General features: G+C 39.0%; 1 protein-coding gene and 1 long non-coding RNA gene across 5 annotated transcripts in view; one reads left to right on the top strand and one right to left on the bottom strand.

The window, feature by feature from the left end:
* LOC311264448 overlaps positions 1-12,500 on the top strand; it is a 70,681-nt gene that overhangs the window by 46,656 nt on the left and 11,525 nt on the right. The window lies entirely within an intron of this gene.
* On the bottom strand, positions 847-11,934 carry LOC311263362 (uncharacterized protein). Of its 3 annotated transcripts, XM_084363364.1 has the most exons (13): positions 11,768-11,934; positions 10,898-10,968; positions 8,298-8,506; positions 8,078-8,197; positions 6,771-6,860; positions 6,377-6,598; positions 6,225-6,299; positions 5,821-6,042; positions 5,460-5,582; positions 4,524-4,690; positions 4,110-4,177; positions 1,741-1,841; positions 847-1,252 (listed from the first exon to the last, which is right to left on the bottom strand). In XM_084363364.1, the coding sequence occupies exons 3-13, from the start codon at positions 8,491-8,493 to the stop codon at positions 1,122-1,124; spliced, it is 1,515 nt and encodes a 504-aa protein (XP_084219490.1). In that variant the 5' UTR covers positions 8,494-8,506; positions 10,898-10,968; positions 11,768-11,934; the 3' UTR covers positions 847-1,121. The 3 variants fall into 3 exon arrangements, with proteins under 3 accessions (XP_084219490.1, XP_084219489.1, XP_084219491.1); XM_084363363.1 differs by lacking the exon at positions 11,768-11,934 and having other exon boundaries at positions 8,298-10,703; positions 10,898-11,214; XM_084363365.1 differs by lacking the exon at positions 11,768-11,934 and having other exon boundaries at positions 10,898-11,214.

The raw sequence follows: 12,500 nt of genomic DNA, 5'->3' as shown, positions 1-12,500 counted from the left end.
ATTGGGTTTACGTTAAAACTTAACGTTGGCTGGACGTCAGCCCTGAACGTTAAATAGACATTGGATTTTGGTTGTACTCCAACGTTGGATTACAATTGGATTATGATATGGATTTCAAAATTGGGTTTATGTTAAAATGTGACGTTGGCTGGACGTCAGCCCTGAACGTTAAATAGACATTGGATTTTGACGTAGGCTTGACGTCAACCTTTTACATTAAATAGACATTGGATTTTGGTTGTACTCCAACGTTGGATTACAATTGGATTATGATATGGATTTGAAAATTGGGTTTATGTTAAAACTTAACGTTGGCTGGACGTCAGCCCTGAACGTTAAATAGACATTTGATTTTGTACGTAGCCTTGACGTCAACCTTTTACGTTATATAGACATTGGATTATGATATTGATTTCAAAGTTAGGTCTACGTCAAACCCTACCGTTGTCTTGACGTCAAGCACCACCACTAAATACACATTGGATTTTAGTTAGACTCTAACGTTGGATGACCATTGCATTATGGTTGTCATATGGATTACGTCATATCCCAACGTTGACATTACATTTACCTCCTGTGTTACAGAGATCTTGGATTATGTTTGGACTCTCACGTTGAATACAATTGTTTTAGTATGTATGTATACAAACACACACACACACACACACACACATATATATATATATATATATATATATATATATATATATATATATATATATATATAATATTATATCAAATTGAGCTTAAGAGTTCTCGTTGGCTTGACATCAAAATTGAATGTTGGGTTGAAATCAGCCTCCAATCTCAAAGTCTAGAAAAAAGTTTAAAAGCAAAAATCGGTAACCAACATTTATTAAAAACTTCCTAAAAATATAAAGAGAAGACACTTTCAAATGAAAGTAAAAAACAATTCAAATATCCGTACAAACAAATGACATCTAGACTAAAACAAACCTTTTAAACAGTAGAACTCTGGTCATTTTTTTTCAAAAAACTGACTGAAAATGATACAACCACCTACACTGTTGCTTCCCCCAACATTGGGTCACCCTCAGGAAAATGATATGGGGTCAAAAATGGCCGAAGTCCCCTTTAACTATTTACATTTTTACAATATATTACACTTCCTCACTCCCGTCATCCACCTTCTTTCTGCCGCCTTTTTGCCTATCTGGGGCAAATTTCAGGTGCTCGCCGATCACCCGACGAATGTTCACCTCTGAGTCAGGCGTGCTCCTCTGGACACTATCTGTAAGACATGAAATAAGATTGGCTGTAGAAAGCGGTGAAAATATTCAGCTGCAGATGCTCTAAAGCTCAGTTCACACCTACACAACTAGTTGCGACTGCAACAAAACAGCTGATATATAAGCTACTTACTTTTCAAAACCAAGTGTAACTTTCTAAATATAATTTTTTTTTAATGGGATTGAGGTTTGGTAATATTTTTCACCATCAGAATAGCTTTGCTTGCATTTGTTTATGTGCTGAAAGAGTGACAGAGCTGTTTCTGTTCAAATAACCGCTGGAGCCTGCTGGTGAAGCCAAACCACCATTACTGGCAAACAATCATCTTGTGCAGGCACGCCGGTTCCGGTATCAACTTAAAAGTCAATACAGGAACATTCTTGTGCTCCAAGGAAGATATCCACTATGTCTCATCTCAATCCGTCGAGTGGTTGAAGAAATATGACAGTGTTAGATTTGGAGCACTATAGTATAGATGTGCTTTTTTACCTATTACAACAGAGTAGAGGCGGAGCTTCTCAAATGAAAGCTTCTTTTGAGGTCCCCTTCCACACAAATTGAATTGTGCCTGCAAGTTTTGGGTCATCAACCTGTAGGTACAAAAGGGAATTTGAATACAATTATACAGAAGCCATTGTCAGTGCAGCACAAGTCGGCACATCATCTGGCTACACCAATGACACCAATCAATTTTTTAAGTGATTCCTGGCCAGGAACCAGTTTGACAGGGTCCCGGTCCAGCCAGCTGATAATGACAGGTCAGTAAGAAGTCAGATGGTGCCTCTGGGTAACATTAAGCAAGTACGATTTACTACTAAAATAAGAAATGTTAAGCATACAAATTATGTTACAAAATCTGAAAAATACATTTAATTTTTGTTGCACTGCATCTCATGTTGCACATGTTAAGCAATAATTCAATATGACAATATGTATCGATGGATAGACGCGTGCTTCCCTGGAAGATAATATTGTACATGTTAAAGTCAAATGTATCATTCTGGTGCACTCAGAGCAAAATTAAGAGATTATATTTATATATATAAAAAAATTAAAAATATGATAATAATAATAATAATAATAATGATTGTACTTTTCTAATTTAACTTGTGACTGTAGTTGGTTGATGGTTGGTTGAGTGATGATGACACAGCCTTAAGCAGTCTTTTTAAATTCAACTAGTTAATTACTGAGGAAAACAAGGTTAGATCTTGACATTTTTCAGTAATTTTGTTTTTCTAACATTGGTTTTTTTTTCTTCAAATAACTAAACCCTTTGCTTATCAATAAAGCCTTCCAGATGACTTAGCAGTGGATCAGGATCAGAGTTGATTTTTTGCACAGATGAAATAAAGAAGATCTCTCATTAAGACTTTTTAAAACTAAACCAACCAAAGCAGAATAATGCTACTGCTGTTTATTTGTGCTGTTGAATGTGTCACCACAGCTAACACAACGGTGTCCCGTAACCGCTTACTGACAGCTCTGTCCCCCATATGTCTGGACCTTTGATACACAACAGTGATGAGGAATAACTATTGTAACTATTAATAACTATTCCTGCATTAAACAGATACACAGACACACACACACACACACAGTGTTTGTTTGGGGGAAGAGGCAGGCTACTGAAATACACTGTAGTTACCGTCATCAATGAGTTGTGGGATACGAGGCGGGTCGTTATGCACATGTGCCAATTGCGTAAATAAAAATTGTTCCAGAAATTAATCATCCCAGGTTAACGCATTAATTTTGACCGCTCTATATGGTGAAAATGGTGCTGGAAACAAGCAGGCCATAACTGCATCTAAACTAAATAGTCAGACAACATTGCTGTCTGTCACACAGCACTCAGGTGCCCGCTGATACGGAGGAGAGGAGCAGCTAACAGATTCAGTGTGTGAGAGAGATGGTGACGCTCTCTTTTGCTCTCAGACAGTACAATCAATGCAGGAAGACTACTACTTTACTCCTCCTTGCTGTTATTTATAAAAGTTCAAAACAAATGGAAGACAGAGTCACTCCGTCAGAGAGCAGCTACAAGACAATGTTAGCTGTGGTGGAGTGAGGTAGAGCTGATGAAGAGAGGGAGCGGTGACAGTAAGAAGCTGGTGAATAAGATCAATATCACATTACTTAATGATTGTTTCACAGCGGTTACGTTCAACAGCACAAATAAACTTTCACACACCTCCACCCAACCCTGCAGCTCCACCTCAAACCTCTCAATCTTAAACACTCTGATGTTTAAAATACAGCAGCAACATTATGATCTGTTCTAAAGAGCTGTATGTCACACACAGACAGTGATCCAGGTGAAAACTCAAGGTGAGCTACACTCGTTATGTTACTGTAAGTGCAATAAAATCTACCAGAGTAAAAAACTAAGAAGAATGCTTAAATTTAATCCACAAAAAACGTGGTTATTTGAATTGAAATAATAATTGAATTGAAATTAATTTAAATAGCTTTTCAATTTCCTGGTCAAAACGAAAAAGGAATGAGCAGAAATTAAAAGTGGTTTGATTTTCTTTTCATATTTAGAATAGACACATTGCCCTGGCCTGGAAAAAAATTCAGTCAGAAGATTTTATTTTGCTTCAACCCCTGATAAGATGGCCGGGGCCGTACTTAAAATATTTTTTAATTTTTTTGTTAATTAACGATATTGAATTTTTCAATATCAATATGTTTATTTCTATGTCATCCAGCCCTAGTTGATCAACAACACTGATGTGTATAACACTGGTTTTACACTTTGTCCTGGTGTCTGTGTATTGTTTTGTCAATTCCGGTTCAATCAATTCTTCCTTAATAACAGACAACTGACAATGATATGAAAAAAAAAAACCTACTTGTCTAAGATCCATTTCACGTTGTTTTTTGTTGATGTCCCTCCTCCAACCATGGACAAGCGTTGGATCTGAAATTGGAGGAAATCAGTGTACAAAAACAAGAGCAAGTTTAGAGTTCAGTATATCCCATGACTGTTGTCTGTTACAAGGTGATTTCAACAGTGCACATTTGAGAAAAAATTCATTACGTTGGTATCACTACTGTAGTCTAATACTGCCAGATTTCTTCTTACCAATACGTCTCTAACATCTAAATTCAATGTAGGTGCTACAACTGAATGTAAATGTCAGAGATAAAAAAAAACCAAAAAAAAACAACTGTGTGATCCCTGATAATTTGCCATTGTATCCGGATTGGTTTCCAAGGCATTCGGTAAAGATGTGCTAGAGGATTTGTCAATTTACAAAACCTACTAGTTTCTGCCTTTCCTCCGTTGATTTGAGGGACTCCTCCAGGTGTTCAAGCTCCTCGAGGGTTGTAGCCTGGTCAAAAACAGTGTCTTCTGCTTGATGGGCAATCTTTAAGTCCTTTAACCCATCACGGATCTCTACCAGCAGCTCCATAACCTTTCTATGAAATCCTAAAAGCATTGAAAGAAAGACAATCATAACTAGAATCATCAACACCTTACCGTAGCAACTTACACTTGCCAAAAAAAATAAACTGAGCCAGGTCATGATTCTATTTGCATGGGTTCATGACTCTGTGTCAACTGTTGTTCATAGTCATTTATATCATGGTACATATTTTTCTCCGGGGGGCGCCCGTTGCTTGAACGTTGACTATTGTGGTCAGTTAGCCGGCTGTGTCCTAACAGCATATTCAGCACTCGTGAGTCATTGAATAGCAGACTTTGTTTTATTTCCTTACAAACCCTGTTCGCCTCTGTTTGTGGTCGAGGCTCCCTCCATAAACCCATGTCTCCCCACTCCATCCACGCCCCCCCAACCACCACATGGACCCTCAATCCTCTCACCTCTCCCTGGATGTATGCAAGTAGACTGGAATATCAATTTGCGGAACCGAGTCCAACAAAATGTAACGCTCCAGCTTTAACACTGCCAAATGTTTTCAGGGTGGGGGTCCCCAGTTCAAATGATCTTTTGGTGCGGTCATGGCCTAAATAGGATAAGAACCACTGCTGTAGATGACGTTTCACTGACAAATGTGCACCAGTTGTGTATCAAAATTATCCAGACGTCACAAAGTCTGAAGACATTAGGGCGTGTCTTTTAAACCTACAGTCCTGCACAAACACACTTTTATGCAGTACGTTGATAAAGATAAAGGGTCTGGATTTGGGTTTAAGTGATCTGGTTGTGTCTATGAGGGTGTGTGTGTGTACTTACTAGCTTGTGTCATTGGGTATGGGGAGCTTGGTCTTTTTTTAAATGGGGAGCTGATGACTGGTCTTGAGCCTCTTCCTTTTTCTGCGTGATGAGACACACTTGGTGTTGAGCCTCTATTTTTTCCTGTTTGGTGAGACATGCCTTCATGAGAAGGTGAAATTGTATGCTGTTGCTTCTTCTATAGAAATAACCTCCAAAATGTAAAACAAAAAATGTTTGTAAACATTGTTTGAACACAGTTAAGTGTTCGTTCTGGTCAAACACATCAAGCAGAACTATTTAATAGAATCATTATATTTCTATGAACTAGCCCAAACTATCAAAAAAGAAAGGCCATAATGAAATAGAACTGTACACAAACCTTTTGTTTTCGGTGGACAGGAAGGGGTTTTCCTTGATGTGAAGGGTGCGGTGTCGTCATCTTCCAAACTTGATGGAGACTGGTGGAGAGGTCGCACTTTCTGTTGAACAGCCGGAAGTGTAGGCTCTTCTCTATGTTTTCTAGGAGCAGACCCATGTTTTGCCACTGGATTGGAGCTGCACCTTTTCGGACTACCTTGGCTCTCTGGCTCTGGAATATAGTCTGTAAAAAAAAAGTCATGAAAATCTTATCAAATTATGCTGTTTTTTAAATTCTATATTGTAAAGCTATATAAATGAACTTTGATTAATTTGAAAGCTGCTGGCTGTCACCAAATCCTCAAATTTAGAAGTTCTTCTATATTCCTATCAACATCACTCCTGTCACAAGGCAGTTTAACTTACCTTCATCACTGATGGCATGATCATCATCCCTGATCTCAGGTTCATCATCACTGATGGCATGGTCATCATCATCATCTTCAAACAAATCAGGTCAAAAATCAGCCCAACTATCAAAAAAGAAAGGCCATAATGAAATAGAACTGTACACAAACCTTTTGTTTTCGGTGGACAGGAAGGGGTTTTCCTTGATGTGAAGGGTGCGGTGTCGTCATCTTCCGAACTTGGTGGAGACTGGTGGAGAGGTCGCACTTTCTGTGGAGCAGCTGGAAGTGTAGGCTCTTTTCTATTTTTTCTAGGAGCAGACCCATGTTTTGCCACTGGATTGGAGCTGAACCTTTTTGGACTACCTTGGCTCTCTGGCTCTGGAATATAGTCTGTATAAAAAAAGTCATGAAAATCTTATCTAATGATGCCGTTCTTTGAAAAGTTCTATATTTTAAAGCTTGATTTATTTAAAATCTGCTGGCTGTCACCAAATCCTCAAATTTAAAAGTTGCTTCAATATTCCTATCAACATCACTCCTGTCACAAGGCAGTTTAACTTACCTTCATCACTGATGGCATGATCATCATCTGCAAACAAATCAGGTGATTCTACCATGTGTTCAGGCTCCACAAAGCTGCCACCACAAGCACCTAATTGAGAGACAAATGTCCAGTGGGAAAGTGAAAAAACTTGAAATATAAAACTAAAACTGTCAGTAGACTTACGATATGCCTGTGTATGATGCTAGCATTGATGATCAAGGAGCAATATGATACACTGTGTTATTGATACTCAGGGCCTGAAATTCATTTTCCAAAAGTGGGGGGAATTCCCCCCCCTAAGGGCTTCACATGGGGGGGGGGGGGATTTTACTTTGTTGGGGGGGACTACAGGTCTATATTATATGTTATGCTTCAGATATAAATGATGCTGCAACTACACAGCAGTTCAAAATTTTATTTGTCACATGCTGAGGTATAATACTCAGTTTGCAAACTCAGTGTTACAGGGTTTTCCCTGGCTTGACAGTTGTACTTTCAGATATTGTCCCTCCTCTATTAAATATGAAACAAGGCTGATAATCACAGGACATGTCTGTTCTGATTATGTAAGTCAGCGGTCCTGACATGTGTGTTATTCGTCTATAAAACTCATTCTACATCTCGCGATGTCTTTCCACATACAGGCTTCCTTCTCCTTTTAAACGGTGAGTTGGTGCAAGACGCTGCATCTGATCGCCCCCCATGGGCACCAAAATCACCTTAGATAGGCAGGAAAACCCTGTGTTAAAGTCAGGCGGACATGTGCGTGTTCTTCACCTCTAAAGACGGCGCTGCTAAAAAAAAACCCTGCTCGTTGCAGGAAGGAGCTGTCAGAGGAGCTCTGCTGTTCCTCTCTCTTTAACCTGGTGTTTGGCTGCATGTTGTATAAAAAGAGTTCAATATTGGAAGAGATTTAACCAACATCTGAGCACCGATGGCTGAACCAGAGCGCAACAGATGTGGTGCTGCACAGCTGCAGCAGCGTGTGTGTTTTATAACATCTAACTTTATTCAGTACAGTAGGCTACCTAAACTATACAAACAAAGACGTGTGTGTCATTTAAGTCAGACTGTCTAACGCAGCGCTCCTGTAGTGTGTACCAGTAGTTGGCTGGTTTGAAATGTGTGCGGGAATTTCCCGCATTATGAGTGTGAGATTTGCGGGAATCGGTCCAATTATGCGCAATACCCGCAATCCCGCAGCAAATTTCAGGCCCTGATACTTATTGTGTAATTTAAAGAGAATAGATGGTGTTAAAGAAGTAGACATGTAATCAAATATTTAGCATATGCAATATTTACTTAAATAGACACAGCACAATTACCTTCCTCATAATCGAAGTCTTCCTGTCGCCTTTTTTTATTTTTTCTTCTGGTGCACTGTGCTCCTCCTTCTGTTTCTGCACCACTTGTTTGGTCCCAGCTCTCACATTTTTGGTAATCATCTATGAAACATTGCCAAACCAAAAAGGTTATCAATGCAAAACATTGACATGGCATGATATTCAAGTCAAAGTGTATTTACTGTAATATGACTGTACATACCAGATCTGAGCTTCACTTTGACCAGAGTGAACCGTTTCCATCCATCAGTTGGTTTGCGGCGCTCAATGATGAACTTGGCTGCATTTACAACATTTGGCCAAAAGACTAACTTCTTGTCGATGTCAACCCAGCTTGCTGGCACCACACCTTCTTCTTCGCGGTCCCTTTCTTTCCAAGCTGCACGAACCCAAGCCATCCTATAAACTACACTGAACATGCATACAAAATATATAGCGAACAGTAGCCCTGCCAGAGAGAGTTTGTGTGGTAGATTGACTATATTCTCACAATAGCACCATCAAACAAAATAATGTATTGCCCCAACTCCTTTTCTAAGTGTTTGAGTGGGGGACCCCAGTTAAAATTCCCCTTTAGGTAAAAAAACTGTCAAAATTCCATCTAGAAGTTATTTTCTTTTTATACTTTTCGCTCAAATCGATGAAGTAAAGGCATAAGCACATATCCTGAACGATATGGCAGACAAGCCACTTTACGTTCAATATCAGACACGTCAAGAAGCCTGCGGTGTTTCCGTACTCTGTCCAAGTTTCTAACAAACACCACATTAATGAGCTTGGAGTCGCAAGGCACAGTATAAAAACTTTCCAGGCTGTTTTGAGATATTATGTCACACAACAAACTGCCATCTCGTTTTTCTTTAACAAAGGCAAAGTCTTCGTTGTGCAAGAGAAAACACCCATTTCTCTCATTTTCAGCAACAAAATGCCAACTCTTCTTGCCTGTCTCTTTTGGGTGGCCCCCTGCCCTCTCTTGTTCAATGAGTCTCTTTGCCACTTGACTGATTGGATTCTTGGCATTTCTCACCAATCTCTTGAGAACTTGCAGATGATTCTCAAATGGAAATGCACATATGTCATTGAGAGAGCACTGGTAATTCCTACAGTCATCTGCCAGATGTTTCAAACTATGGACATTATAGACCAGGAAAGCTGCTGTGTATATATGCTCACATTTTGCTGCAAAGTAGCTTAAGAGTTGTTCTGCAAAGTCCATGTAAGCAACACGCCTTCTCTCACATGAGTCCAGAAGTATTGATAGAGCTACCGTTAGGCAGAGAAAGTGGTCATACACATCCTTGTGCAATACCTTTTTTAACACAACAGGTCCAGTGTATAGGACAAATTGTCTGAACTCTGTGGCTTTCCACCAATTTAACTCTGTTAGGGATCTTGGTTGGCGAGCAAATTCACTAGGAAGTTTCCCAGACAGAGAGACAAGAAGAGTTGAAATCTCATGCAACTGACCTTGTGACAGTCGACATTCAGGTGGTCCTTTTTTAAAGAAGCACAGCAGTCTTTTCACAACACCAAGACACACTAGATGCATGTAGTCTAGTGGGAAACCTGTGACACAATTTATCCCTACATTAAGTAAAGGGGATACCCCAAGCTGGTGGTCATTATAAAGCCCATTGGCAAATGCTACATCTGTCCTTAAAGGGTAGTCTCCCAAGTACACGACTCTTTTGTTTTTATACTCTCCCTTTACAATGCATCTTTCACAGCTGTAATATCCAGTGTGCCCTTTGATGCATTTCACAAATGCTCTAGCAGGGGCATCACAAACCAATGCTTTGATCTGAACATTAATTTCTTTGCCATTTACAACTATTTTGTTTTCCTGTAGTTGTGTGTATTCTGCTAAAAAGTCCGCAAGATAATCATCAACAGAGTCAGGTTTAGAGGTGCCATAATACAGTGCCACAACGAAAGGCTCAAAATCACTGAAAGTACAGATAATTGGCCACAACTGGCGAGGAGATGCCTTGAAAAGATTAATTCCGTCAATGTTCACCACTAAGTCCACAGAGTTTGAATTGTCCAAAAACGCAGTATTCTGTTTGATAATATTCACAACAGAGGATGTAATCCCGAGATAAATGTACTGTCCACCGCACTTTTCCTCAGTCGGTATGGAACGTGGTGTTCCAAGTAATGTCCTGGAATCCTTTGGTAGTGGTAAACCTTCGTCCCGCAAAATACCAAGGAGTTCATTAAGGTTACTTCTTCCACATTTACTTGTTGAAGCCCAGGACGCAAGCTTTTCTTGGAGGGTCACTTCATCTTCCTGTGCAGATTCTGAGTCTTGTTCAGAGTCAGTTAAAACACGTGCATTGTATCCAAAATCTGAATCTAGATCAGAAAGTTCATCTGTTTGATCAGAATTACTGTTTCCTTCTACTGGTGAATCTACATCACTCTGACTGGGTTCCAGACTTTCAGAAACACCTACTGAAGGACCAATTCCTTCTGATTGTGAATCAGTGTTTTGGGCTTCAGCTTGATTGGACACCAAATTGTCAGGGCCACTACCTTCACTGCTACTTTGCAGTGCAATTGATGCGGCTTGTGAACGAATTTTTCTCCAGCGCCTCAGATAAGACATCTTCTTCCCCCCCCCCCAAAAGAAAAGGAAAAAAAAAAAGAAAAGATTAGCAATTAGGTAATAAAATCAACCAATACATTTATACCACTATAGTTATTTTTTGTCGTGAATAAAAATTATATTGCACAACCCCCAAGCTATGTCTGTGAAATACAATTAACCAATAATGTGTCATCATGGCAAACACTCCTTACCCTCTTTCTCTGCGTGAGTGGAAATCTTTTTAGCGTCGGTCCACAGATGTCAGATTCTGATAAATGCCCTCCTAATGTATGGAGAGAAAATTTAGGGACACACACACCGTAAATCAACATGTTAACCAAAAGAACTTTTCAGTCAATTCACAATTCAATTTAAGCAAGTATGTGCTGTTTTTTTGTTTATGGCAATCACCAGGCTTTGATTTTTTTTGCCAGCTTAATTAAACGAACATAATATTAAACATCATCTGACTAACAACATGCATTTTTTCAATACTCCTATATTTTTGTATTGAGCTATTGTTTCCAATAGACACACATTTCCATTTTCTAATGTTTCATTTCGTTTGCAATGCCTGGAAAAACAGCTGCTCTTAATCATTTTTTTACTAAATTTGTGGTCAATAAAGTGAATCTGTTTAACTGTGTTTCAATCTATTCATGTAACAAAACACAGAGGAATCAAAACTAGCAAGAGTTAGCTGCTCAGTTTGAATTTGCAGTGACCAATGTTGAAGCTAAGGATAACATAGCATTTCGGTCCGTGTATGACTCCAAATATTACAATTGTGATAGCAAGCCTGTGTTTATAGGTATTGATGGCTGTAAACAGTGAACACCAAACACACTGCCAGCAACAACTCCGCTATGGGTTAGCACGCTGCTAACGTTAGCTGCGAAGCTAACACAATTTTTTCAGTGCACTCTTAAGGTAGTGAGGACTCGGATTTGTGTCTTCACAAAAAGTGTATAGGATTATTTTCATCGAACATTTAAAAAAAGAACTGTAACTGTAAAATTGAGTTGCACTAGCCTAAACACAGCTTAACTTCAACCATGTTAGCTTGTTTGGGGATAACTCACCAGAACAGATTTCGTAGTCACCTCCTTCGTTTCTAAGAGTCGTCTGCCTGGCATGCCTGCATCATGCGCGCACAAGTTTCTTCTTCTTCTCATGTGTTTAATGACAGTTTACTATTTCAGGGAGCATTACCGCCACCTACCGAGCCGGATGTAGGACAAGAGATAAGCCAGTGAGGAGGGTGTGTGCAGACCGAGGAGGGTGGCAGTTAGTTTAAATAAAATTTAAATAAAAAAAATAATAATAAATAATTAAATAAAATGACTACTTTACTACTCTACTACTTCCTTCACCTCAAGATTTTTCTAAATTAAACTTCAGTGCTCTCCCATATGTATTCCATTATCACATGTTGCACAGATTCAGTTACCCCACACTGTTCACATTTCCCATCTGCATCTGAATCAGGTGGATAAGTGTCAGCCTGTATTGGAACTCCCAATATTTGCAACTGCTCTCACTTTTATCTTCTTTGAGCATTTTTTTAAACATCATTTTATACAAATTCCACTTTCTTTGTCAAACTCCCAGACAAACTTCAACAATGAAAATGTTCAGAAATATGATATAGTCGAAAAATGTTCCTGAAATAAGTATCTGTAAAATAATTAAAATACATTATGTGAGACAGCCATCAACATGTTTTTTTTATTATCAAAAATATAACTGTCACACAGTATTACAGTCATTTCCACCATATCTTGTGTAGCCTACTTGCACTTCTGGTACAGACTA

Source organism: Pagrus pagrus (assembly GCF_965226575.1).
Source record: "Pagrus pagrus genome assembly, chromosome: 10".
NCBI classification, from domain to species: domain Eukaryota; kingdom Metazoa; phylum Chordata; class Actinopteri; order Spariformes; family Sparidae; genus Pagrus; species Pagrus pagrus.
This window is presented reverse-complemented; position numbering and strand designations above follow the sequence as displayed.